The sequence below is a fragment of the Rana temporaria genome, chromosome 12 (genome assembly GCF_905171775.1).
Source record: "Rana temporaria chromosome 12, aRanTem1.1, whole genome shotgun sequence".
Classification (NCBI taxonomy): Eukaryota; Metazoa; Chordata; class Amphibia; order Anura; family Ranidae; genus Rana; species Rana temporaria.
In genome coordinates, this window is record NC_053500.1 from 98,892,877 (window position 1) to 98,920,117 (window position 27,241).

The following is a 27,241-nucleotide window of genomic DNA, read 5'->3' on the forward strand; positions in this document are numbered from 1 at the left end:
TCTGCGTAAATGAGCTTTTCTAGTAACGGATGAACCGGAGAAGAGCATGCACCCTGCGGGGATCTTAGTGAACCCAGGGAGGAAACAGGTGATTCAGTTAACTCTGAAGAGTTTCAGCATAACATTGTACCTGTGATTTCAGAATCTGGGAAGCAGAAAAAGGTTCCTCTGATATCCCTTATCCCTCCGACTCCTCATCCTTGTCCTCTGCAGGTGTTACCTTATCCTCATCATTCTCATCCTCAGATTTTTCTGAAAGGAGATCTAAAACAACAGAAGGAGATCTGCTTCCGCTTTTTGTCCCTTCGTGAGGACTTTGCGATTAACGTAGCGATTCTCCCTTCTAAGTTGCTTAGGGCAGCTGTCAAAGTTTCCTCTGTGACATGTGCAGGCCCAGACACCACAGGAGAGGCTGCTACTAATGATAGCGGCAATGGCTCATCCTGTATAGGTGCGTCAGATAATACCGGAGAGGAAGGTACCGAGTAGGCACGGCTAGAGCCTCCTGTCTCAGGTGGCAATGCTTTCTTGTCTTTTTTCTCTGAATTTCTTCCCGGGAAGGCATACTACTAAGCAAAGCCAAGGTACCACAACATATATACTACTGTGCTAGTTTAGCAATCTACATAAAGCATGCAACTTAACACACAGTTTCATGCATAGAGTATAGGCAGGCCCGGACTGGCCATAGGGCATACCGGGCATATGCCCGGTGGGCCGCGGCGGCCCGCGGGCCGGTAGTGGCCCGCGAATGGCCCTTGGCGGCCCGCGGGCCGATCGCGGCCCGCGAACGGCCCTCGGTGGCCCGCGAACGGCCCTAGGCGGCCTGCATGTCACTTCTACCCAGAGGTGTACCAAGGCCCTTGGGGCGGACTGGGCTGGGTTGCAAGAATGCATTTGCCCCCTGGGCTGCTCTAATGTCCTGCAAAAAGGCCACTGAGCTGGCCGAGTGCGCCACCTGCCACAAGTTGTGGATTGTCCACTGGCCACGTCACCTGCCATGTCACCTGGCCACGTCACCTGCCACAAGTTGTGGATTGTCCACTTGCCATGTCACCTGGCCACGTCACCTGCCACGTCACCTGGCCACATCACCTGCCACATCACCTGGCCACATCACCTGCCACATCACCTGGCCACATCACCTGCCACAAGTTGTGGATTGTCCACTGGCCACGTCACCTGCCATGTCAACTGGCCACGTCACCTGCCACAAGTTGTGGATTGTCCACTTGCCACGTCACCTGACCACGACACCTGCCACAAGTTGTGGATTGTCCACTTGCCACGTCACCTGCCACAAGTGGATTATACACTTGCCAAATCACCTGGCCACGTCACCTGCCACAAGTTGTGGATTGTCCACTGGCCACGTCACCTGCCATGTCACCTGGCCACGTTACCTGCCACAAGTTGTGGATTGTCCACTTGCCATGTCACCTGGCCACGTCACCTGGCCACATCACCTGCCACGTCACCTGGCCACGTCACCTGCCACAAGTTGTGGATTGTCCACTGGCCACATCACCTGCCACATCAACTGGCCACGTCAATTGCCACAAGTTGTGGATTGTCCACTGGCCACGTGACCTGGCCACGTGACCTGGCCACGTCACCTGCCACATCACCTGGCCACGTCACTTACCACAAGTTGTGGATTGTCCACTTGCCACGTCACCTGCTTCAAGTTGTGTATTGTCCACTTGCCATGTCATCTGCCATGTCACCTGGCCACTCCACCTGCCACAAGTTGTGGATTGTCCACTGACCACGTCACCTGGCCACGTCACCTGCCACAAGTTGTGGATTGTCCACTGGCCACGTCACCTGACCACGTCACCTGGCCACGTCACCTGCCACATCACCTGGCCACGTCACCTGCCACAAGTTGTGGAATGTCCACTGGCCACGTCACCTGCCACGTCAACTGGCCATGTCACCTGCCACAAGTTGTGGATTGTCCACTTGCCACGTCACCTGACCACGACACCTGCCACAAGTTGTGGATTGTCCACTTGCCACATCACCTGCCACAAGTGGATTATGCACTTGCCAAATCACCTGGCCACGTCACCTGCCACAAATTGTCGATTGTCCACTGGCCACGTCACCTGGCCACGTCACCTGCCATGTCACCTGGCCACATTACCTGCCACAAGTTGTGGATTGTCCACTTGCCATGTCACCTGGCCACGTCACCTGGCCACATCACCTGCCACGTCACCTGGCCACGTCACCTGCCACAAGTTGTGGATTGTCCACTGGCCACGTCACCTGCCACGTCAACTGGCCATGTCAATTGCCACAAGTTGTGGATTGTCCACTGGCCACGTGACCTGGCCACGTCACCTGCCACATCACCTGGCCACGTCACTTACCACAAGTTGTGGATTGTCCACTTGCCACGTCACCTGCTTCAAGTTGTGTATTGTCCACTTGCCATGTCATCTGCCATGTCACCTGGCCACGCCACCTGCCACAAGTTGTGGATTGTCCACTGGCCACGTCACCTGGCCACGTCACCTGCCACAAGTTGTGGATTGTCCACTGGCCACGTCACCTGCCACATCACCTGGCCACGTCACCTGCCACAAGTTGTGGAATGTCCACTGGCCACGTCACCTGCCACGTCAACTGGCCACGTCACCTGCCACAAGTTTTGGATTGTCCACTTGCCACGTCACCTGCCTCAAGTTGTGTATTGTCCACTTGCCACGTCATCTGCCATGTCACCTGGCCACGCCACCTGCCACAAGTTGTGGATTGTCCACTGGCCACGTCACCTGGCCACGTCACCTGCCACAAGTTGTGGATTGTCCACTTGCCATGTCACCTGGCCACGTCACCTGCCACATCACCTGGCCACGTCACCTGCCACAAGTTGTGGAATGTCCACTGGCCACGTCACCTGCCACGTCAACTGGCCATGTCACCTGCCACAAGTTGTGGATTGTCCACTTGCCACGTCACCTGCCTCAAGTTGTGCATTGTCCACTTGCCACGTCATCTGCCATGTCACTTGGCCACGCCACCTGCCACAAGTTGTGGATTGTCCACTGGCCACGTCACCTGGCCACGTCACCTGCCACAAGTTGTGGATTGTCCACTTGCCATGTCACCTGGCCACGTCACCTTCCACGTCACCTGCCACATCACCTGGCCACGTCACCTGCCACGTCAACTGGCCATGTCACCTGCCACAAGTTGTGGATTGTCCACTTGCCACGTCACCTGACCACGACAACTGCCACAAGTTGTGGATTGTCCACTTGTCATGTCACCTGCCACAAGTGGATTATCCACTTGCCAAATCACCTGGCCACGTCACCTGCCACGTCACCTGGCCATGTCACCTGCCACATCACCTGGCCACGTCACCAGCCACAAGTTGTGGAATGTCCACTGGCCACGTTACCTGCCACGTCAACTGGCCACGTCACCTGCCACAAGTTGTGGATTGTCCACTTGCCACGTCACCTGCCTCAAGTTGTGGATTGTCCACTTGCCACGTCATCTGCCATGTCACCTGGCCACGCCACCTGCCACAAGTTGTGGATTGTCCACTGGCCACGTCACCTGGCCTCGTCACCTGCCACAAGTTGTGGATTGTCCACAATGCAATGCAAACAATTACATTTTTATGGTTTTTCATAATTTGCCATAATTTTTGAGATTTCGAATGTAAAAAAATAGGTCACCTTTAAAAACGCCCTTTAAACGAAATCGCGGCAAAACGCCGGTACCACGTTTTGCCGCGTTTAGCAGCGATTTGCCGCGATTTGCGTCTGAAACGCGAAAACTTTTGCGTCTGAACCCAAAATTTTGCTTCTGAAAAAAACGAGCCTAAACCCAACTGCTTTAAAACGCAAAAAAAAAAAACGAATGTGTGCATGGACACATAGGATAACATTAAATGTGTTCAGGGGCAGTTGAAAAAAATGCCCAAATGGCCTGCTGGCCTGCATTTGATGGGACAAAGTGGCTGCATTTGATGGGGCACAGTGGCTGCATTTGATGGGGCACAGTGGCTGCATTTGATGGGGCACAGTGGCTGCATTTGATGGGGCAAAGTGGCTGCATTTGATGGGGCAAAGTGGCTGCATTTGATGGGGCACAGTGGCTGCATTTGATGGGGCACAGTGGCTGCATTTGATGTGGCACAGTGGCTGCATTTGATGGGGCACAGTGGCTGCATTTGATGGGGCACAGTGGCTGCATTTGATGGGGCACAGTGGCTGCATTTGATGGGGCACAACGGCTGCATTTGATGGGACAAAGTGGCTGCATTTGATTAGCACAGTGCCTGCATTTAATGGGGCACAGTGGCTGCATATAATGGGGCACAGTGGCTGCATTTGATGGGGCACAGTGGCTGCATTTGATGGGGCACAGTGGCTGCATATAATGGGGCACAGTGGCTGCATTTGATGTTTTTGTTCAGTTTGATTGCTTCCCCCCAAAAAAATGTTGAGCAACAGTGTGAGCCAAAAGGCTTGCACTCACAGATACTCCACTGAAAAGTTATCAATTCTCATTTCACTTTTCAGAGGCATTTGACAGACAGTAAGGAGGTGATGCCTAATTTCCTCCCTGCCTGTTTTAACCTCAGCCAGTCCCTCCAGATATTTCACTTTGTACTCCACCTTATTTTCATTACTCTTTATAGGTATTAGATGTTCTCTCACCTTATTCTTTGCACATCTAATACATAATGAGAGTTCTGGAAATAAGGTGGAGTTCAAAGTGAATTTCTAAACCTAAGTTGAGAACCCCTTTCTGAAGATTTGAGGATATTATTAAACTCAGAGACTGGTGGACTTAGGCCATCATAAATAGATTGAAAATCTGCCAGTTCAGCAGAAATTTCAATCTATCAATGTGCAGACTGGTTATACAGACTCCGATCTATCAACTGACTTCAGTACAACAATGGGAAATGTCCAACGATTTCTCTCTGTGCCACAAATGTGGAGCAGTCTCTCTCTCTGTGCGGGCATTCCATCATTAACCCTCGCCGCGTGCCCCCCCCCCCCCCCCCGGGCTGCTCAGTCTAAAATGCCCGGGCCTATTTTTTGTCCCAGTCCGGGCCTGAGTATAGGTGTCTGTTTTGGGAGTGCTCAGCCACATAGAGTCTTACGTGCCCCGTAATGCTGCTGTGTCCTATCTAGGAGAGAGCTGCCAGCATGCAAGTTCCTTTTAAAGGCTTCCTGTAATCAGCACCAGTCTTCACAGACGTGCCTGCGCGTATGCACGCGCCCGGGCATGTGCATGCTCGCGACCCCGCTCCTCCTCCCTCCTGCCGCCGATAAAACGCGCTCCTGACCTAGGGCAAATGGCAGTGGCACTGAGGTGAGGTAAGCTTCTCTCATAGCCAGAAAAGAAAAAAACTCTGCTGCCTGCCTTTTTAAGGCTTCCTGTTTAACAGCACTACCTGTCTTTGGGATCCAACTGAGAGGAGGGAGAGGCGGCTGTCTATCAGGCAGAGCTCTGCAGTGGAGGTATTCAGTGTGCTTGTCCAAAAGGAACTGACACTGTATGGAGCATGGTGGGTACAAAACTCGGCTCTCTACTCCCCCCAGTGGCGGCAAAAGAGAAGACACTTACTCAACATTTAGGAAAGTTCCTTAAACACTTAAGGACCGCCGCACAACGATTTACATCAGCAGAATGGCACGGCTGGGCACATGGACGTATATATACGTCCCCTTTAGGAGCCCAGCCGTGGGTCGCAAGCGCGTGGACCTGATCGCCGCAGGTGTCCCGCGATCGGTTCACAGGAGCTAAAGAACGGGGAGAGGTGAATGTAAACAAACCTTCCCAGTTCTTCTCTGTGGCAATGTCAGTGATCGTCTGTTCCCTGATATAGGGAATGACGATCACTGATGTCACACATCCAGTCCCGCCCCCCTACAGTTAGAAACACACATGAGGTCACATTTAACCCCTACAGTGCCCCCTAGTGGTTAACCCCTTCACTGCCATTGTCATTTTCACAGTATCAGTGCATTTTTGTAGCACTTTTCGCTGTGAAAATGACAATGGTCTCAAAAATGTGTCAAAAGTGTCCGATGTGTCCACCATAATGTCGCAGTCACAAAAAAAATTGCTGATCGCCGCCATTAGTAGTAAAAAAAAAATATTAATAAAACTATCCCCTATTTTGTAAACGCTATAAATTTTGCGCAAACCAATCGATAAACGCTTATTAGAATTTTTTTTACCAAAGATAGATAGAAGAATACGTATCGGCCTGAACTGAGGAAAATAAATGTTTTTTTATATATTTTTTGGGGATATTTATTATAGCAAAAAGTTAAAAATATTGAATATTTTTATAAATTGTCGCTCTATTTTTGTTTATAGCGCAAAAAATAAAAACCGCAGAGGTGATAAAATACCACCAAAAGAAAGCTCTATTTGTGGGAAAAAAAGGACACCAATTTTGTTTGGGAGCCACGTCGCACGACCGCGCAATTGTCAGTTAAAGCGACGCAGTGCCGAATCGCAAAAAGGGGCAAGGTCCTTAACCTGCATATTGGTCCGGGTCTTAACTAGTTAAGTTATTTTTAGGACTCCTTTCCTCTTACCTTATCCCGCCGCAGGTTTTTCTGCTGAAACCAGACAGAACCAATCTTTACCCCTCACGGCGGGTTTTTTGTGCCAACCTTTAGGGATATGGGTACCTACTTAATGGCGACCTCTCCCCTGGGCCTTGTAAAGGACTATTACCAGGACTTTTAGCGTAGTATAGCGAAAGTGCTGGACCCTAGAGCCCAGTCCTCCGAAGAGAGACATTAGAGGTGACACCTCAATGCATGAGGCCCGGATCCCATCCAGTTTTGGCATAAAATCTTAAGCGTCTTGGATGGATCTGAAAGCATAGCTCTTTTTACCCCTAGGGGGTCTCTTTGGCAGAGCTTTCCTTTAGCACATCCTAATCGCGTCCAACACCTTAGACACTGGCGAAAAAACTGAGGTACTTCCCTGATGGGAGGGGTTATATGGAGAGGAACTGTCTTCAATTGGTTGTGCCAGTGTCCAATTACCGCTGATGACCCTTAACCCATTGTATAATGACTGGCTCTGTGTCCCATGGTGTACGATAAAGAAATTAAGTTTCACTTTCTGAATTACTAAAATACATTTTTGATGATATTAACATTTTTTGAGAGGCATCTGTATATGTGTGTGTGTATATATGTATATATATATATATATATATATATATATATATATATATATATATATATATATATATATATATATATATATATATATATATAAGAATGCCAGTATGGTGGCCTGAATTTATGGGAGGAGCCTGGGGTATTTAAGTAGACCACTCACCTGCGGTCATTGTCGGTTCTGGTGCGTGATCCCCTCCTTCCATTCCCCTTTTTCAGGGCACTTCTCAGCACATTTCTCTCCACAGTCATCCATTACTTATCTTGGGTATTTTTGGTATACCAGCCAGCAGACCAGGGCCCACTTTGGGTCTATGTTACATTGTGAGTCTTGTGGCGTGTTTATGTGGTTCATATCTGCCCCGGTTGAAGGGCTTCGACCATAAATAATATAAAATGTATATAATATATATCCCCTTGCCGCCGAGCGTACGCAGATATGCGTCCTTGGCTTTCGAGGTTATACCGGGATGATGACCGCAGCTGCAGGCATCATTCCGGTACCATTGTTTAGAGCAGGCGATCGGCTTTCCAGTGATAACAACCGATGTGGCTAAAAGCTGCTCGTTTGTTATCCCGGAGGAGCGGGAGTGGACATCCCCCCCTCCCGCCACCTCTGCTGCTCTGACCGAGCCTCCCGTCCCACCGGGAGACCCAATCCATGATGCTCCTCTTCCGGTGCCTAGCCACAGACTGTAAAAGCGACGTCACAACGTCAATTCTGGTTTACTCAGCTGCCAATGACGCCGGATTTAAAAATATACACAGTATTCAGATTCGCCATTTTTAGCGATCTGAATACTTTGAAGTGCAAAGGAGGGATTGGGGTCTTTTGGACCCTCGATTCCTCCATAAAGAGTACCTGTCACCGCCTATTACTGTCACAAGGGATGTTTGCATTCCTTGCAACAGCAATAAAAGTGATATATATATTTTTTTTAAACACAATTTAATAATCTAAAAAGAAATAAAATAAATAAGAATTTATTTATTTTTTAAATCGCCCCCGTTCCCTCGAGCTCACGCAGCAAAGAAAACACATACGGAAGTCGCGCCCGCATATGTAAACGGTGTTCAAATCACACATGTGAGGTATCGATGCGATCGTCAGAGCGAGAGCAATATTTCTAGCCCTAGACACCTCTGTAACTCTAATCTGGTAACCGTAAAAAAAAATATTGCGTCGCCTATGGAGGTTTTTAGGTACCGTCTGTCGCCATTCCACGATGCGTGCAATTATAAAGCAGGACATGTTTGGTATATATTTAGTCGGCATAACATCATCTTTCACATTATGCAAAAAAATTGATTATTGTTTAGTTTTTTTTTTAATTCATGAAAGTGTGTTTTTCCCCAAAAGTTGTGTTTAAAACACTGCTGCACAAATACAGTGTGACATAAAATATTGCAACAATCGCCATTTTATTCTCTAGATTCTCTGCTAAATATATGTTTGGGGGTTCTAAGTATTTTTCTAGCAAAAAATACGTGTTTTAACTTGTAAACACCAAATATCAGAAATAGGCTTAGTCATGAAAGGGTTAAATATATCTATGTATTACTTATTATATTATCTTGTCAGATTATAATGTGAGTCAATTTATCATTCATGGGTTCATGTTTTCTGTCTGTTCGCTTAATGGATTGTGTTACGAAAATCGTCGTTGTTATACAGGTGTAACTCGAAAAATTTGAATATTGTGCAAAAGTTCATTTATTTCACTAATGCAACTTAAAAGGTGAAACTAATATATGAGATAGACTCATTACATGCAAAGCAAGATAGTTCAAGCCATGATTTGTCATAATTGTGATCATTATGGCTTACAGCTCATGAAAACCCCAAATCCACAATCTCAGAAAATATGAATATTGTGAAAAGGTGCAATATTCTAGGCTCAAAGTGTCCCACTCTAACCAGCTAATTAAGCCATAACACCTGCAAGGGGTTCCTGAAACTTTAAATGGTCTCTGTCTGGTTATGTAGGAATCACAATCATGGAAAAGACTGCTGATCTGACTGTTGTGCAGAAAACCATCATTGACACCCTCCATAAGGTGGGAAAGCCTCAAAAGGTAATTGCAAAATAAGTTGGATGTTCCCAAAGTGCTGTATCAAAGCACATTAATAGAAAGTTATGTGGAAGGCAAAAGTGTGGAAGAAAAAGGTGCACAAGGAAAATGGCATTCAAAAGTGTTGGGGACTTTCACAAGGAGTGGACTGAGGCTGGATTCAGTGCATCAAGAGTCACCACACACAGACGGATCCTGGACATAGGCTTCAAATGTCGTATTCCTCTTGTCAAGACACTCCTGAACAACAAACAACGTCAGAAGTGTCTGTTGCTCAGTGGTCCAAAGTCCTCTTTTCTGATGAGAGCAAATTTTGCATCTCGTTTGGAAACCAAGGACCCAGAGTATGAATAAAGAGGCACACACTGCAAGATGCTTGAAGTCCAGTGTGAAGTTTCCACAGTCTGTGTTGATTTGGGGAGCCATGTCATCTGCTGGTGTTGGTCCACTGTGCTTCATTAAGTCCAGGGTCAATGCAGCTGATTTTGGGGCACTTTATGCTTCCTTCCGCAGACAAGCCCTATGGGGATGCTGACTTCATTTTCCAGCAGGACTTGGCATCTGTCCACACTGCCATAAGCACCAAAACCTGGTTCAGTGACCGTGGGATTGCTGTGCTTGATTGGCCAGCAAACACGCCTGACCTGAACCCCATAGAGAATCTTTAAAGAGAAAGATGAGAGACATGAAACCCGAACAATGCAGAAGAGCTGAAGGCCGCTATTGAAGCATCCTGGTCTTCTATAACACCTCAGCAGTGCCACAGGCTGATAGCTTCCATGCCACGCCTCATTGAGGCAGTAATTGCTGCAAAAGGGGCCCAAACCAAGTACTGAGTACATATGCATGTTATACTTTTCAGAGGTCCGATATTGTTCTATGCACAAATTTTCTGAGATTGTGGATTTGGGGTTTTCATGAGCTGTAAGCCATAATCATCACAATTATGACAAATCAGGGCTTGCATGTAATGAGTCTATCTCATATTAGTTTCACCTTTTAACCACTTAACCCCCGGACCATATTGCTGGTGAAAGACCAGAGCACTTTTTGCGATTCGGCACTGCGTCATTTTAACTGACAATTGCGCGGTCGTGCGACGTGGCACCCAAACAAAATTGGCGTCCTTTTTTTCCCACAAATAGAGCTTTCTTTTGGTGGTATTTGATCACCTCTGCGGTTTTTAGTTTTTGTGCTATAAACAAAAATAGAGCGACAATTTTGAAAAAAATGAATATTTTTAACTTTTTGCTATAATAAATATATCCCCCAAAAATATATAAAAAAACATTTGTTTTCCTCAGTTTAGGCCGATAGATATTCTTCTACATATTTTTCGTAAAAAAGCAATAAGCGTTTATTGATTGGTTTGCGCAAAAGTTATAGCGTTTACAAAATAAGGGGGAGTTTTATGGCATTTTTATTAAAAACATTTTTTTACTAGTAATGGCGGCGATCAGCGAATTTTTTTGGTACTGCGACATTATGGCGGACACTTTTGACACATTTTTGGGACCATTGGCATTTTTATAGCGATCAGTGCTAGAAAAATGCATTGGATTACTATAAAAATGCCACTGGCAGGGAATGGGGTTAACACTAGGGGGCGGGGAAGGGGTTAAGTATGTTCCCTGGGTGTGTTCTAACTGTAGGGGGGGTGGACTCACTAGGGGAAAGGACTGATCGCTGTTCATACATTGTATGAACGGTCAGGCAAATAATTGAAGCTTTACATTATACATTGAAAATAATTATACATCAAAATAAATTAACTTTTGCACGATATTCAAATGTTTCGAGTTTCACCTGTATGTACAACTTTTTCCAGATATATCTTTTCTACTTTTTTGTATCCAAACTTTTCATTAAGAAGAAAATACGAAGGCTGAAACAAAGGTTAGGCAAAGTGGACATAACTTTTTTATTATCTTACATACAGTAGGTTGTTCAAAATTCAAGTAGAAGCAACGTTCCGCCGTTAAGTTCTTAATTAAGGAAAGATGGGCAGCTGTCCAATATCCACAGAAGGTTACAGAATGTTTACCAAGATTAAATCATTGACAAAAGTAATATTACGAAAAGGTGCAATCTAGTCTTATCATTGGTGACGCCTGCCAATGGTGTTTCCATAAACATTCTGTAGTCTTCTGTGGATGTTGGGCAGCTTGTACCCATCCTTTATCAAGATATGACACATTGCTTTTGCTTGGACGTCATTATTTACCTGAAATGAAAAAGAAGAGGAGTTACTTTGGAAGAGTTACTCTATAAACATGTGACATGTATATGACCTATGAAAGTTAACAAATAAATATGCCCACTTTTGCATTTCTTTTCGATACAGCCTTCGTGATACAAATTAGTAAAGCTTTCAGTTTGGATGTTCCTTGCTTGCCTATGTCTCAAATAAAATCCCTATACTTTCAATAGTGCAGAGAAACTGGAATACAAAGTAACATCATAGGAAGGGTCTGCTTTAGCTCCACATCTTCAGTGGGATGTACTATATGTTAATAGGATATTTTTTAAATAACCCTTAAAAAAGTAGAAAGGACTGTGGGGTAAAGCCATATTTTACAGTAAGAATCCTTTCTTGCCACTCTAGTGTGGTATGTTACATAGTAGGTGAGGTTGAAAAAAGACACAAGTCCATCAAGTCCAACCTATGTGTGTGATTATTTTTCAGTATTACATTGTATATCCCTGTATGTTGTAGTCGTTCAGGTGCTTATCTAATAGTTGTTTGAAACTATCCATGCTCCCTACTGAGATGTTATATTCCTTTACACGTTGCAGTGCCATCAATGCAACATGGTATACTCATGGGATATTCTGAGCAGTCACACAGCCTTTGCTTTAGTTTGGTTTCCTGTTCTGTTTGGATAGGGTTTTTTGTGCAAGTTTTTCAGAAAATCATTGCCTTAAAGTCTTGTTCCCATTTTCCATAGTAAAGTCAGTCTTGCAGTGATTAAAATGTTGACCAGAGCAATTCTGAGGAAGTTTATTGGGAGGAAACAGTACCAGCTACAGGTTTCGCGAAGGCTATTCGATTGTTTTACACATCTAATGGTTGGGACTGCCACTAATAGGCCAGTCATATAAACATGGCTGAAGCCATAAGTCCTTTCTTCCTTTGGAGTGGATTTTTTGCATATGTGTTTAAGAGAGCTTGACTATAATATATTTTTAAACAATGGTTAGCTTGGTGCAATATCTGAGTCAATGCAGGTATTACATTATACAATGCTATTTGCTAAGATTTCTCTTTTTATATATGTCAGGAAATACATGGAATACGGTGACCTTTATGAAAGCAACACGCCTCATTTTCCCAACCTTCAAACCTGGGAACAGTATGGATATCTCCTTCTTTTTCAAGACTACATCGCTCTCTGGAACCTTTTTGGAGAATATGGCCAGTGACTTCCTGATCTTTATTAGAATTGAGATGAACAGTAAGTAAGACTAAAAGACTAAAATGCATAGTAAGGGGGGAAAGGAGAGGTGGCATTTTGTGCTATGAATCAGTGGTACTTAAAGTACATTTAAACTTTAACAATGAAGTTCTTATTTGCTGTCTTTTGGTCTGGTAATTATCCCCAAAAAAGTGTTTTTTATAGTTGTTCAAAAAGTACAAGAAAAAGATCCCGAAAAAAAAATGCAGTCCTGTGTACTTTGCAAATGTTATTTGTGAAGCGGACCTGCACTATCAGAAATGCCTTTTCCAATTTTCCATTGGGGACATTTGTTCCTATAACAACTAACTGTCCCTTACTTGGGAGGGGATTTTTCTCGCTTATGGTTAACACTACAGGACAGAAAGGTAAAATAAATCTCACTAATAGGACAGGGGTTTATCTATTCTCTACTCTATGCAAAAAGAAAATAAAGACAAATGTTGGCTTTAAATATACTTTAACTTTTCTATTCATTTTGCATTGAATGCTTACAAGATAAATGATATTTTACAGTATATCCATCACATAACATATGATGAAAATAATCATATTTTAATGGCACCATCTGTTTTTTAAGTGATTTTTGTGCATTAGAAAAAGTCGATATTTTTAATTGTGATGATTGTCTTAATATCCATTTGCAAATGATCGGTTTCTTCCAACATTGTCAATTTGTGTGCACCAGCAACAACTGACTTGGCATTCATTTATGACATTGGCAATGGCCATGAAAATGTGACTGTAAAATCTCCACTTCCCCTAAATGACAATGAGTGGCATGAAGTAAAAGCTGAAATGAACGTCAAACTTGCTCGCATCAAGGTGGACAGACTTCCATGGGTGATCCGCAACTTCCCTATTCAGACCTACCTGAACACATCATATGATCGACCACTTTATGTAGGTGAGTTTATCTACAGAGCAGATGTGGTCCAGTAGATCTTACATGTACATGGATGCGATTTGTATTTACACTTTGCTAGCAAATACACTTTGAATTACTTGAGAATGATGCTCAATATGATCTTATTTGAAATGGGATTGATTTGACCCCTCAATAAATCTTCTCCAACATCCAGTCCCCAACAGGAAGATCTTAGTCTAACTCTATCTTGGGTGCATACATGCAAAACCACAGGATATAAGGTAAGTGGTTCATCTGAAATTCTAAACTTGGCTTGCCCTGGCAATGCCAAGTGTGGGGAAAGATGTCAATCCTATTTCATTCAAATAATGTTGTTTGTTTTAGAGGCAAACAGGGTGCCTTGAGCCTCCACAATTCGGGATTTTAGCACACCAATGTCCTAAATCTTTAGTGCCTCCACCTAAAAGGGCCTTGGCTTGTAAGGTGGATTCCCTTTGAGAAATACTTTGTCCCACAAGTGTATCTCTTGCATACTCTTGCATCTATGAAAAAATGTAGGTCTAGATATGAATGTTTTCAATGCTTTACTTGTTAGGTAAGACAAGAGGACAAAGGAGGTTTTTTTCAAAGTAAAAATAAATAAATCTGAATATAGACTGGTAATAATCAATACACAATTAGTGAGAACTGTCCTATAAAGAGTCAGTTCATATCTGTAGAGTGTAGATGTGCCAAAAGTTCTTTGACTTGACTTGTCTTTATAAACCACAAAGCACAGTGTACTAAATTCTTCTTCATTTAAAAAAAGAAAAAGTATTACTCTCACTGATGATCCTTGCATAGAAAGCATACCAGAGTGAGTGACTGGTAACTAGAAGCCACAACTAAACCACCAGTGGGTGTCTAGCTGGTTTGGAGCTTTATGCCGCGTACACACGATCATTTTTCAGCATGAAAAAAACGTAGTTTAAAAAGAAATTCATTTAAAATGATCGTGTGTGGGCTTCACATAATTTTTCAGGTTCTGAAAAACGACAATTTTTTTTTTCGAACATGCTGCATTTTTTAACGTCGTTTTAAACTATGTCGTTTTTCAGGTTGTAAAAAATGATCGTGTGTGGGCTAAAACGACGTTAAAAACCCACGCATGCTCAGAAGCAAGTTATGAGACGGGAGCGCTCGTTTTGGTAAAACTACCATTCATAATTCATCACGCTGTAACAGACAGAAAAACGCAAATCGTCTTTTACTAACACGGAATCAGCTAAAGAAGCCCAAAGGCGAATGGAACTTCCCCTTTATAGTGCCGTTGTACGTCACCGCTCTTTGATAGAGCATTTTTTTAAAACAATGGTGTGTGGGCAACTTCGTTTTAATGATGATGTTGGAAAAACGAAAAACGAAAATGTTTTTTCTACATGCTGAAAAACTTCGTTTTTTTTTTCATGCCAAAAAATGATCGTGTGTGTACGCGGCATTAGGGTCTGGTGCATGTAATGCCCACCAGCATTGGAGCGCAGCATCCAGAACTTCCACACAGTTGCCTTGGTTGGCTTCGATTCAAAAGCAATGTTTAGCTTTCAGGAATGCATTTTGGGGAAGTTTATCCCCTTCATCCACTTTACAGCAGCAGGAAACAGTTAGAGCCAGTTCACACTGGGGCTACTCGTCAGGCGACTCAGCCGCCTGACAAGTCGCGTCCCATTCTAGTCAATAGAACTGTTCTAATAGGAGCGACGCAAGTCGCTCCGACTTAGAAAAAGGTTCTTGTACGACTTTGGGGGCGACTCAGGGCAACTTGCATTGACTTATATACAGAAGTCATTTTGCAAGTCGCCTCTGAAGTCGTCTTCAGGACGCCTTGCCGAGTCGCCCCCGAAGTCGTACCGCCCCAGTGTGAACCGGCTCTTAGCGGTGGAAAACAAATTGAAAACAGAACAACGTTGTTAACATTTCACAGAAAAAAAACAACTATATTTACATTTTTGCACTAATACAGGGGAAAACAAAGCATTTGTTAATAGCCATACTTGGTCAATGTAATTGCCCAGATATGACCATTTTGAGTAATGTCACACTATACTTACCCTTTCTTTCACATGGCTGGGAATTCCCAGCTAGTAAATGAGTGGGGCTGGGTGAAGGCACAGATTGCTAAGAACCATTGACAGATAGGAAGCTGTAATATATAGTATTGGTAGAAATATCTCTGCTATATGCAATGTTCAGCTCCTATCCCAATGCTAAAAGTTAAGCATTCGGACAAATGCCTAATCTGCCAAACCTTGAGCTCATCCCTAGTATTTAGTTCTCTAGCTTATTTTTTTATAAGAATCTTTTACCATAATAATACCTTTTTTTCATTTTTGTTTCCCATTAACACCAAAAAAATGAATTTATAAATCTTTTCACACACCTAGTAACAAATGTTTTGTTTTTCCCTGTGCTAGGAAATGGAAATGTATTTTTTTTTATGTAAAATGTAATCAATGCTGCTATGTATTCAAATTGTTATTTTGTTACTGCAATATTTATAACTACTAGTTGTGTTTTCTCTACACTTCACTGTATTTAAAAATGTACAGTATTTGTATAGCAGCTAATCGAGGCAACAGAGTGAGTCAAAAGAGGAGGATCGAGTGAGAAGTGCTTGCACTTCATTGCTGGCATGTGCATTCCATACAGTGGACCCTCAAGCTCCACTCTGAATGACCACACTGGAGGTTTGGTGGCAGTTCCTGATTACCTGGCATACCTTCTGATATGCTTTTTTTTGAAAGGATTGTAATCTGTCTTTTTTTCAAGAAATTAAGATTTGCTACACTATCCCTGTTTTGTTGGTCTACCTGACAGCTGAGAATCCCGCTCTTATACAATGTCATGGCTGGGGGATACCTTCATCCACCTTGCTTGTGTGGATGGAGGAATATGTTGTTGTTTTTTTTTTTTCTTTCAGCCCTAGCTGCACGAAAATAAAAAAAATAACACTCTATGGCCAGCTTCACAGCTGACATGCTCCTATCAACCAGTGACACTAATAGTGAGCAAGCCTTATGGGAAACTGAGGGACTATCACTGAGGGACCATCATGCTCCTTGTAATTGACAGCAAGCAGTGGGGAAAATGTTCTTAGCAGGCTGTCTATTGGCTATGGAATCCACCCACCATCTGCTATTAGTCACAGGGGGAGAAAACCTGGTGGGAAACTAGTGTCTCAGAATCCCCATTAGATTCTGACCACCCAGCTAAATAACTCCTTAGCCACTGCACTGTCTGAGGAAGGGAGGAAGCTCAGCTGCAATTAGGAGCCTCACCTTTACCGCACAACACATGTCAGTTATTCCCCCAAATTCATGTACCTGAATTCCAAGAGTACCTCCTCAACATAATTACTGGCATATGATGGCATACAGATTATCCCCTTTTGCAATGCTCTGTAAGACAAAAAAAAGCCAAAGTAGAACTTTCAGTTTCAGTGGTGTGCACAAAAAAAAGATTTAAAAAGTGGTAGAGAAATGTAATCTTGTAGCAAGGGAGGAGGTATCCTCCCCTCGGACATTAAGCCCAGGAGACCCTGCAGTGGTTGAGGTGTTGGATGGTGAAGTAAAATAGGCCATCTTCAAATACACAGTATATGATCCTGAAGCCTGTTGAGCCCTTCTACATAGGGGTAGAGTTGCCACCTCATCCCTTTAAAACAGAACACATATGAATTACACAGGTTCTGAGGCTAATTTAATGCAAATAAGGCACCAAGTGAGTTTAATTACCTCCTTAATCAGCCACAGAACCTGTGTAATTAATATGTGTTCTGTTTTAAAGGTATGAGTTGGCAACCCTACATAGGGGTTTATGTATGGAGTTCATCATTGAAGACTCCGACTGTCAGAAGCTAAAAAGACTGGGGTGGATTCAGGTACGACTTGCGCCCTCTTACGGAGGCGCAGCGTACCGTTTTAACGCTGCGCCTCCGCAAATTACCTGCGCTACGCTTCATTCATGAAGCAGTAGCTACGTAATTTGCGCGGGCGCTCCTTAAAACTGCCCGGCGTAAGGGCGCGTAATTTAAATGATCCCGTAGGGGGCGTAGTGCGCATGCTCCGTCGGGAAACTTTCCCGACGTGCATTGCGGCAAATGACGTCGCAAGGACGTCATTTGCTTCAACGTGAACGTAAATGGTGTCCAGTGCCAGTGTCCAGTGCCATTCACGATTCACTTACGCAAACAACGTAATTTTCAAACATCGCGACGCGGGAACGACGGGTATACTTAGCATTGGCTGCCCCTGCTAATAGCAGGAGCAGCCTTACGCGGAACCCGACGAACGTAAACGACGTAAACTGCATACGTAGGGCGTGCGTATGGTTGTGAATCGGCGTTAGTATGCAATTTGCATACTCTACGCTGACCACTACGGGAACGCCACCTAGCGGCCATCGTAAGAATGCAGCCTACGATACAACGGCATAAGAGCCTTATGCCAGTCATATCTTAGGCTGCAGTCGGCGTAACGAGCTTTCTGAATACAGAAAAGTCGTTACGCCGGCGCAACTAAGCAATTGCGCTGCGTAACTATGGTTACGCAGACGCAATTGCTTACTGAATCCACCCCAATGTCTTGATCTCTTTTGGGTTCCCTCATATTCTTCATAGATACCTGGTAAAGTGTCTCTAAAAATTAACAAAACAAATTGTAATCGCCAGGACCATAAAACATGACCAGCGTGCATGACAAGTACAGATAATAGTGGAAATGAAGTCTGGTTTATGGAAAAGGTGTATGGTCTAAGGGTGTGGTTTATTAGGGCAAATGTAAAGAAATATTTGTTGAATAGAAGGTGATATTTCCTTTTAGTTACATAAATTACCAAAATAGCCTTTAGGAGGTTGACTATGTGTATATATATATTTTAATTATTCCAAAAAATTATTTTAAACACTGTCAATAAAGTAATTGAAATGTCAGATTATGATGTTTTACGTTTTTGAACTGGCACCTTAAATGTCCCAAAAATCATAGCGTTTCTTATGAATGTATTAGGGGGATGTGGTTCAATAAATTATTGGACCAGTTGCTGTTGTGTAATTAAATCATGTAACATATTAGTTTATTATATCATCTATTACTTTTAGGTTATTTGTTGCTTATTTTTGCCAAACACAGGCTCTGCAGACTACAGATTGAAGCCATACATTGGCTGTCTCCGTGGTCTTCGGATGAATGGACTGACCTTAGACTTAGAAGGAAAGGCAAATGAGAGATTAGGGGTGAGGACCAACTGCACAGGCTACTGTGAGAGGCCACAGATGGAGTGCCAAAATGGAGCCCGCTGTGTGGAGAGATACAGTTACTATACCTGTGACTGTAATGGAACTGGCTTTGAAGGACCGTTTTGCACTAGAGGTAAAGAAGTGTAAAGGATATTGGGAGGGGCAAAATGATACCATCTGTCATTAAGCATAAAATGCATATCTGTATCTGTGGTAGACAAAGACATTGATGGAAGATATGATCAATCCACAAATTCATACTCTGTCATACAGTAATGACTCTTTATTTGCAAGTTATAGCAGTGCATGTTTTAAAGAAAATATACAATGGCAGCCTCCATATTCTCTCAATACTGGCATCCATTAAATAGACCTAGATTTAAACACTTTAAACCGTGTAAGACAGGGGTGTCCAAACTTTTTTCAAAGAGGGCCAGATTTGATGAAGTGAACATGCGTGAGGGCCGACCATTTTGCTGACATTCTTTGAACCATTAAAATTCGGGCTAAGTGTGTTTGCCCGAGCACTAATACACTGCCCAACAAGAATTATCTTGCCCAAGAGATGAGCTTGGGCGTGTTATTTGGATATACCGTATTTATCGGCGTATAACACGCACCTTCACTTGAGGAGGGAAGTTTCAGTGGAAAAAAATGTAAATAAAGAACTGTGAAGCAAAATAAGGGTCATTGCCCATCAATGCAGCCCAATCAGTGCTCATCTGCAGCCTCTTCATTGCCATGAATGCAGCCTCTCCATTGCCATGAAGGCAGCCTGGTCGATGCCCATCTGCAGCCTCGGAGGAGAGGGGGGGAGGGACGAGCATCAACAGATTACATACAGGAGAATCTCCTATTTACACAGCAGCCTCTTTAATACAATGTCCTGCCTACTATGATAGACAAAGGAGTCGTCCAATGGCAGCCCAGGAGACAAAACTTCCTATTACAGATGCTGCCAAGTAAACAGGAGATTCTTCTGTATGTAATTTGACAGCATTTGTCCCCCCTCCCTGTCCTCTCCGAGGCAGCACCGATAAATACAGTATACATCCAAATTACCAGGGGGGCCACATTAAACTGGAACGGGGGCCACACTTGGCCCCCGGGCCGTACTTTGGACATGCCTGGTGTAAGACAAGTAATTTGTGAATGATGAAGCACTTGCAATAGGCATTATGTACTGTACATTAGCTGCTGCTTGGCCAGGTCCACTTTGCTGTCTACTGCACTGTGTTTCTGTGTATAGCGCTTCCTAATCATAGTCCCTGCCCCTGATGACACAATAATGTAATTAATGTAGAACTATAGGCAAAACTTTTTTTCCCATTTGGGATAGAGTAAGGGAGGGTTATAACCTCTGTAAGGTTTATTTTTGCAATATTTGTCTCAATGGGGACATTTACCTCAACTTCCTGTCCCATAGCCACACAAGAAGTGGGAGTAAATTCCTGCAAATGAAGGGAGTCTCTTGGGGACCCCCAAATCATTGGAACTAATGTCCACATTGGAACATTTTCCCTCTATTACTTTTCTGGCGACAACCCAAAATGTAGACATTTTCTTTTACTTTCAATGAAAATGGTAAACAGGACAAATAAAAAGGGTGAATGTCCCTAATGGGAACACAGACAGCAATAGAAAAATGGCAAGTGTTCTAATCTATCTCCTCTCTATCCAAAACAAAGAAAAACGTTTTGCCTTTGGTTATACTTTAAGTTACTTTAAGTAGTGGAAAAGGTGAGTATGCCTGCACTCTACTGATAGGCTAGTAGAACAGAATGTGCCTAAGCCAGGCATATTTGGTAAAATGCTCTGCTGCTTCTGATTAGAAATTAAATGTTAGCATGGTCACAAAAAACTGTGTAATCAAAATCCCTTTTAGACACTTCAAATGTCTTCATATTCCAAAAACATATGACAAGAATTGACAACTTCAAAAAAATTGCCACGACTCTTTCTAAATACCTTGGATTGTCCACTTTCTAAAAAGGGCCATTTGGGGGATATCTGTACTGTCCTAACATTTTTGAGCCTTAAAGTGGAGGTTCATCCAAAAAACAAGTATATAACATTACATTCTGTATACCTCAAACATGTACAGCATGCTGTTTTTTTTTTTTTTGGGGGGGGGGTGTACATACGGTATTATCGCTATTTTTCACCTGGCTTCCAGGGAACTAGCTCCCACGGGAGTAGGCGTTCCTATGCAGTGGCGCAATGTCACCTGGGACTTCGCCCAGATGATTGACGTGCCTGACAAAAACTTCACCCCCGGCCGATAAGGCACGTCACAAGTTTCCGTAACTAGCCGAACTGCGAGTCGGCTCTATACGGCACCTGCGCAGTCAGCTCTACACGGCTCCTAGTCGGTGCGAAGGCGCCGTATAGAGCTGACTCGCAGTTCGGCTAGTTTCGGAAACTCGTGACGCGCCTTATCTGCCGGGGGAAGTTTTTGTCAGGCACGTCAATCATCTGGGCGAAGTCCCAGATGATATTGCGCCACTGCATAGGAACGCCTACTCCCGCGGGAGCTAGTACCCGGAAGCCAGGTGAAAAATAGCGATAATACCGTATGTATACCCCCCTCCCAAAAAAAATCCCAGCATACTGTACATGTTTGAGGTATACAGAATGTAATGTTATATACTTGTTTTTTGAGTGAACCTCCTTTTTAAGAAATGAGATAGGCAGTCAGTACATCAGGATTGATACATTTTCAGGTATACCATTGTTTGTGGACTCTATAAATAAATAATATACACTGATTTGGGTTATTTTCACAACAGAAATGTAGCAGAATACATTTTGGCCTAAATTTATGAATTGTATAACATAAAAAAAAGAAACAATTATATATTTTTTTTCAAAAATGTTTTTTTTTTTTCAATTTAGCAAAAAAAAATTAAATACCACCAAAAGAAAGCTCTATTTGTGTGAACAAAATGCAAAACATTTTGTTTTGGTAGTGTTGCATGACTGCACAATAGTCATTCAAATTGCAACAGCGCTGAAAGCTGAAAATTGACCTGGCCAGGAAGGGGGTAAAAGTGCTGGTATTGAAGTGGTTAAAGTACAGTGAGTAAAATAAGTATTAAACAAGTGACCATTTTTCTAGATAATAATATTTCGATAGGTACTATTAAGATGAAGTTTTCACCACACGTCAGTAACAACCCATGCAATCCATACATACACAGAATCCAAAACAAATAAGTTCAGAAATTAGATTATGTGTAATGAAATGAAATGACACAGGGAAAAAGTATTGAACACATGAAGAAAGGGAGTTGCAGAAAGGCATGGAAAGCCAAGACACCAGCTGAAATCTATCAGTAATTAGAAAGAAATCCTGTACCTTGTCAGTGCAATATAATATCAGCTGGTCCAGTCTCAACTGATGGCCTATAAAATGGTGTTTCGTTACCAAGGTGTCACACAAGCAACATCTCATGATGGGTAAAAGCAAAAAGCTCTCTCGAGTCCTTCGCAATTTTATTGTTGCAAAACATATTGATGGCATTGGTTACAGTATACAAAAGTATTTCTAAACTTCTGAATGAGCACTGTTGGGGCCATAATCCAGAAGTGAAAGAAGAAGAACATAATTTCACCATAAACCCACCAAGACCAGGTGCCCCTTGCAAGATTTCTGACAAAGGAGTGAAAAGAATTATCAAAAGAGTTGTCCAGAGTTAAGGACCACTTGTGGAGAGCTCCAGAAAGACCTGGAATTAGCAGCTAGAATTGTACTGTACAGTAATGCACTCAACCGACCATGGCCTGTATGCATGCTCACCGCACAAGACTCCACTGCTGAAGAAAAAGCAAGTTGAAGCTTGTTTAAAGTTTGCTGCACAACATTTAGACAAGCCTGTGCAATACTGGGAGAATATAGTCTGGTCAGATGAGACCAAAATGTAACTCATTGGATGCCATAATTCACACCATGTTTGGAGGTCAAATGGCACTGCACATCACCCCAAAAACACCTCCATACCAACAGTGAAGTTCGGAGGTGGAAACATCATGGTGTGGGGCTGTTTTTCAGCATACAGTACTGGCAAACTTCATTGCACTGAAGGAAGGATGAATTGAAAAATGTACCAAGACATTCTTGATACAAATCTGCTGCCATCTACCAGAATGATAAGGGTGAAAGGAGGGTGGACATTCAGCAAGACAATGATCCCAAACACAAAGCCAAGGAAACGCTCAATTGGTTTCAAAGAAAGGAAAATAAAGCTCCTAGAATGGCCCATTGACTTGAATCCAATAAAAACAAATCTATGGAAAGAACTAAAGATCAGAGTTCATAAAAGAGACCCACAAAACCTTTTAAAATTTGAAAACTGTATGGAAGAATGGGTCAAAATCACCCCTGAGCAATGCATGAGACTAGTTTCTCTATACAGGAGACATCTTGAAACTGTCATTACCAACAAAGGATTTTGTACAAAGTATTAAATACACTTCAGTTAGTGTGTTCAATACTTTTTCCCTGTTTCATTCCATTTTATTACACATAACTTGAAAGAGTTGAAATGAAGAAGTTTTTTTTTTATCTTAATACATTCTATGCATTAAGATAAAAAGCTTTTTGTGTGCGGCAGCCCACCTAACTAACACTTACCATGTCCACAAGTGTTTTAGCCATCTGATATTCTCCCTCCTGATTGGCTGAGACACTGCAGCAGCTCCATTGGCTTCCACTGCTGTCAATCAAAGTCAGCTCGGGTGCCCCCATACCAGAGTTTTATAAAGTGGCAGGATTAGTAGTAGTTTTATCTCTGGAGTATGTCCCCTTTTTTATTCATGCTAATATTCTTCCAGCTTTGGTAGCTGCAGCTTGACATTGCATGCTATTTCTCAATCTGTCTTCTGCTAGGACCCCCAGATCTTTCCTCCATCCTTGATTCCCCCAGAGGTTCTTGAGTTTGTGTTTGTAGCCCCCAAGTGCATTACCTTTTCTTGTAGTTGGGAGGAAGCCTACGGGAGTTGGGGATAAGGTATGTAAAACTGCTGTTAATGCCCCCCCTGGACCAAAATGAGTATTAACCCTTGCAGTGCTGGTGTGACATCCTTCTGCATGAATAACTTCAACTTTACAGTGGCCTAGATACAGTAATTCACTTCAAAATCACTGATCAGTGGCTAATTATAGCTTTTTTTTATGAGGGAAACAAAATGAGGATGTGTGGTATGACTTCTATTCTAACATTCCGACATTGGTATAAATGCTTTGCATTTTAATGTGTTCTTTTATCCATTGTTTTGCAGACATTGGTGCATATTTTGAGGCAGGAACATGGCTACGTCACAATATACTTTCAGCTGGCATGGTTGCTGCCCAGGAATTTGCCAAAGTCATCATGTCTCTTCCCCTTTATGTCAGCAACTTAACTCGCGAGGAGATTTCATTTAGCTTCAGGACTAACTCAGCACCAGCTGTTCTCCTGTACGTCAGCTCCTTCAGCTCAGATTATATAGCCTTCCTTCTCAGGCCAGAGGGTATGTCCAATATTTTATAAAATCAATTGTGATTTAGAAACACCATTATGTTCAAGTCTTAAGCCTGGTACACACTGTACCACCCATCCAAAGTTCGTACAACAATCTCTCCTGCTGAGCTGTTGTGTTCTGACAGGTGGACGGTCCCACTGCCAGAACACTCTGATAAGCACTCTCTGCCACCGGCTGAGAGTGCTGATCAGGAGTCGTTGGCTGCTGGTTTTCCTTCATGCTAGTCCGACAGAAGCCAGCCAAACCGACGGCTACTGTTGGACAGACTGACATACACATGGGCCGAATGTCAGCAAGTTTTTATTGAACCGGCCGATGTCTCCAAACATTCAGCCCATGTGTACTGGGCTTTAAGCCACAATGTCCTATTTGACAGCTTTGGAAATAATGTTCCTCTTGTGTGTACTTTGGGCCAAAAATTATTCTGAAGGAAAAACACACACACACACACACTCTGGCCCGGATTCACAGACAGCGGCGCACGTTTATGCCACCGTAGCGTATCTCCTGTACGCTACGCTATGCCGACGCAGAGAGGGAAGCATTAAATTCACAAAGCCAATGCTCCCAAAACTGCGCTGGGTTTCCAAGGCGTAAGTCGGCGTAAGTGGAAGTGGGCGTGAGCCATGCTAATGAGGCGTGACCCCATGCAAATGATGGGCCGAGCGCCAGACAGAAACGTATCACCAACTTCGCATGCGCCGGGACGTGGACGCATTGTTCTGCGCATGTTTAGAACCACGTCGGAACAACTTGCTAAGATACGTCAGATCACTGACTACGGCGTGAACGTAACCTACGCCCAGCCATATTCACGTCCAACGTAAACTACGTAAAATACGCCGGCTTGGGTTCCCTGGGGCAGACCTTTGCATGTCTGCTGCTGGGTTACACCTGCTTTATGGAGCTTAACTTTACACCGGATGTACAACTTACGCGCACATCACGTAGCCTACGTCGGGCGCACGTACGATCGTGAATCGCCGTGTCTCATTTGCATATTTGAATAGAAAATCAATGGGAGCGCCACATGCTTCCAGCGTAAATATGTGCCCACTCTACGCCAGCGTAGGCAAGTTTCGTCGGTGGAATGAAGCCTGTTTTTAGGCGTATCTTAGTTTTGTGGGCCCGGCGCACAGATACGACGGCGCATATTTGCACTTACGCGGCGTATCTCGAGATACGTCGGCGCAAGTGCTTTGTGAATCCGGGCCTTATAATTCATATGTAGTGTGCTTTCTAAATACATTTCAATTGCAGGAAAAACACTTATTGCAGATTTCTTGGGTGTTTCCAATCACAAATCATAACCCATGGGGGTACTAAAATAATGAAGAATTGTATACTCACCTATCCATAATTTTCCTTTCTTAGTGCAACTTCATGGCAGAAAACAATGGTTGTGCCTCCACCCCCACAACCTGATAGAAAATGGTTATCTGTATCTGTATGCTACCATGAAGATGCACCAAGAAAGGAAAATTACAGTAGCATAAAGTATGCACCTGCATGTAGGTATAAATGTAGAAGTAGTGCTGCGCTGTGCATACATTTTTTGATAAAGTGCAAATGTGCTCACGTGACAGGTACACTTGAAAGGCAATAAATGAATAGTCAAAATGGCAACAATAAAATATAAATAATCAGCTACGACAGTATAAACAATGGACTGATAAAGTGTCCAAATACTGTAAAAGTGTACCACAAAATAGATGTGAGAATAAACTCATAAAATCTTAAAATGGCATCATCATGTGACATGTGCAACCATAAAAAGATTTACACTAAAATTCCATAAAATGAAATAAAAATGAATTTAAAAAAAACGCAGTGCAGATAATGTCCATAAGGTGCAAGCTGGATGGATGGCTGTGTGTGCACAGTGATCAGGGTGAAGGTGCTGGTGCTAGTAGTCAATCTCTGGTATGGAGTGCTACCGATAGGTGGTTGCTGGTTCTCTGTGCAACTAAGGGTATAGGTGTCCCCTTACCTTACCGCTGTACGCTAACAGCGTATGAGTGTGTCTTTCAATCTCCTGGTGGCTCCTGACGTCTCAAGCTCCTCTGGTATGCATCTTTACTTTGCCATCAAAGTCTCCTTTAAGTGTCCCTGGTGTATCTGTATCAGATAGCCTTACATTGGGGGATGTAAAGAGGGATGCTCGATAGTGTAGTATTTAAAACATTTATTGGAATCAGTAGCAATAATAAAAACAGGTACTCACAATGAAAAGTATCAGACAGGCATATCAAAAACGAGTTGTAAACTCGTCCAATATCACTTCCGGTGTCCTGTGTTCCCTGCTTCCGGTGCCCTGCATGTAGGTAGATGCAGTCTGCTGTCTCCACTGCAGGTGGCGCACAACTGCAGCGGCAAGGCAGAGGGCGAAAAGGTCATGAGAAACATGGTTTCCTGAGTCACTGGTGTAGCAATCCGATTGGATGCTGGATGCCCAGGTGATTCTGGTGGCCATCTTAGATGTGGCAGAGACTATTTAAGACCCTTTCTCTTCGAATTGTCATACATTCTTGCAAGTGGACAGATTCCCCCATCTGCCAGGGAAGATGTCTAGCAGTAGGGAGAGGATCCCGATGAATAGGGACAGGCTGGGGATATGCCATCCTTCTGCAGAAGCCTCCTTTTTGGGTCCACCACCAGGCCACATTTCACACTCCAAAACAGCCACTTTTGGTGCATCGGAATCCACTGTGAGTGTCTCACTGGCATGGTGCTCTCCCGCTGGGTTGTCTATTCAATTAAGCCTTTTCTTTTAATACAAGTTCTCTTCTCACAAGTGTCATAACTTCTCACATCATGCTGCACCTACCCACATGCACAATAAGCTTTCCAAATTCTGCTGTCATGA

The 27,241-nt window shown here is 43.4% G+C and overlaps 1 protein-coding gene across 1 annotated transcript in view; it reads left to right on the forward strand.

The window, feature by feature from the left end:
* Positions 1–27,241, forward strand: part of CNTNAP1 (contactin associated protein 1) — a 385,880-nt gene that overhangs the window by 227,190 nt on the left and 131,449 nt on the right. The window contains exons 16-19 of the mRNA XM_040329819.1: positions 12,539–12,712; positions 13,401–13,619; positions 18,746–18,985; positions 24,133–24,363. Coding sequence (XP_040185753.1) covers positions 12,539–12,712; positions 13,401–13,619; positions 18,746–18,985; positions 24,133–24,363 — 864 coding nt within the window. The remainder of the gene's footprint in view (positions 1–12,538; positions 12,713–13,400; positions 13,620–18,745; positions 18,986–24,132; positions 24,364–27,241) is intronic.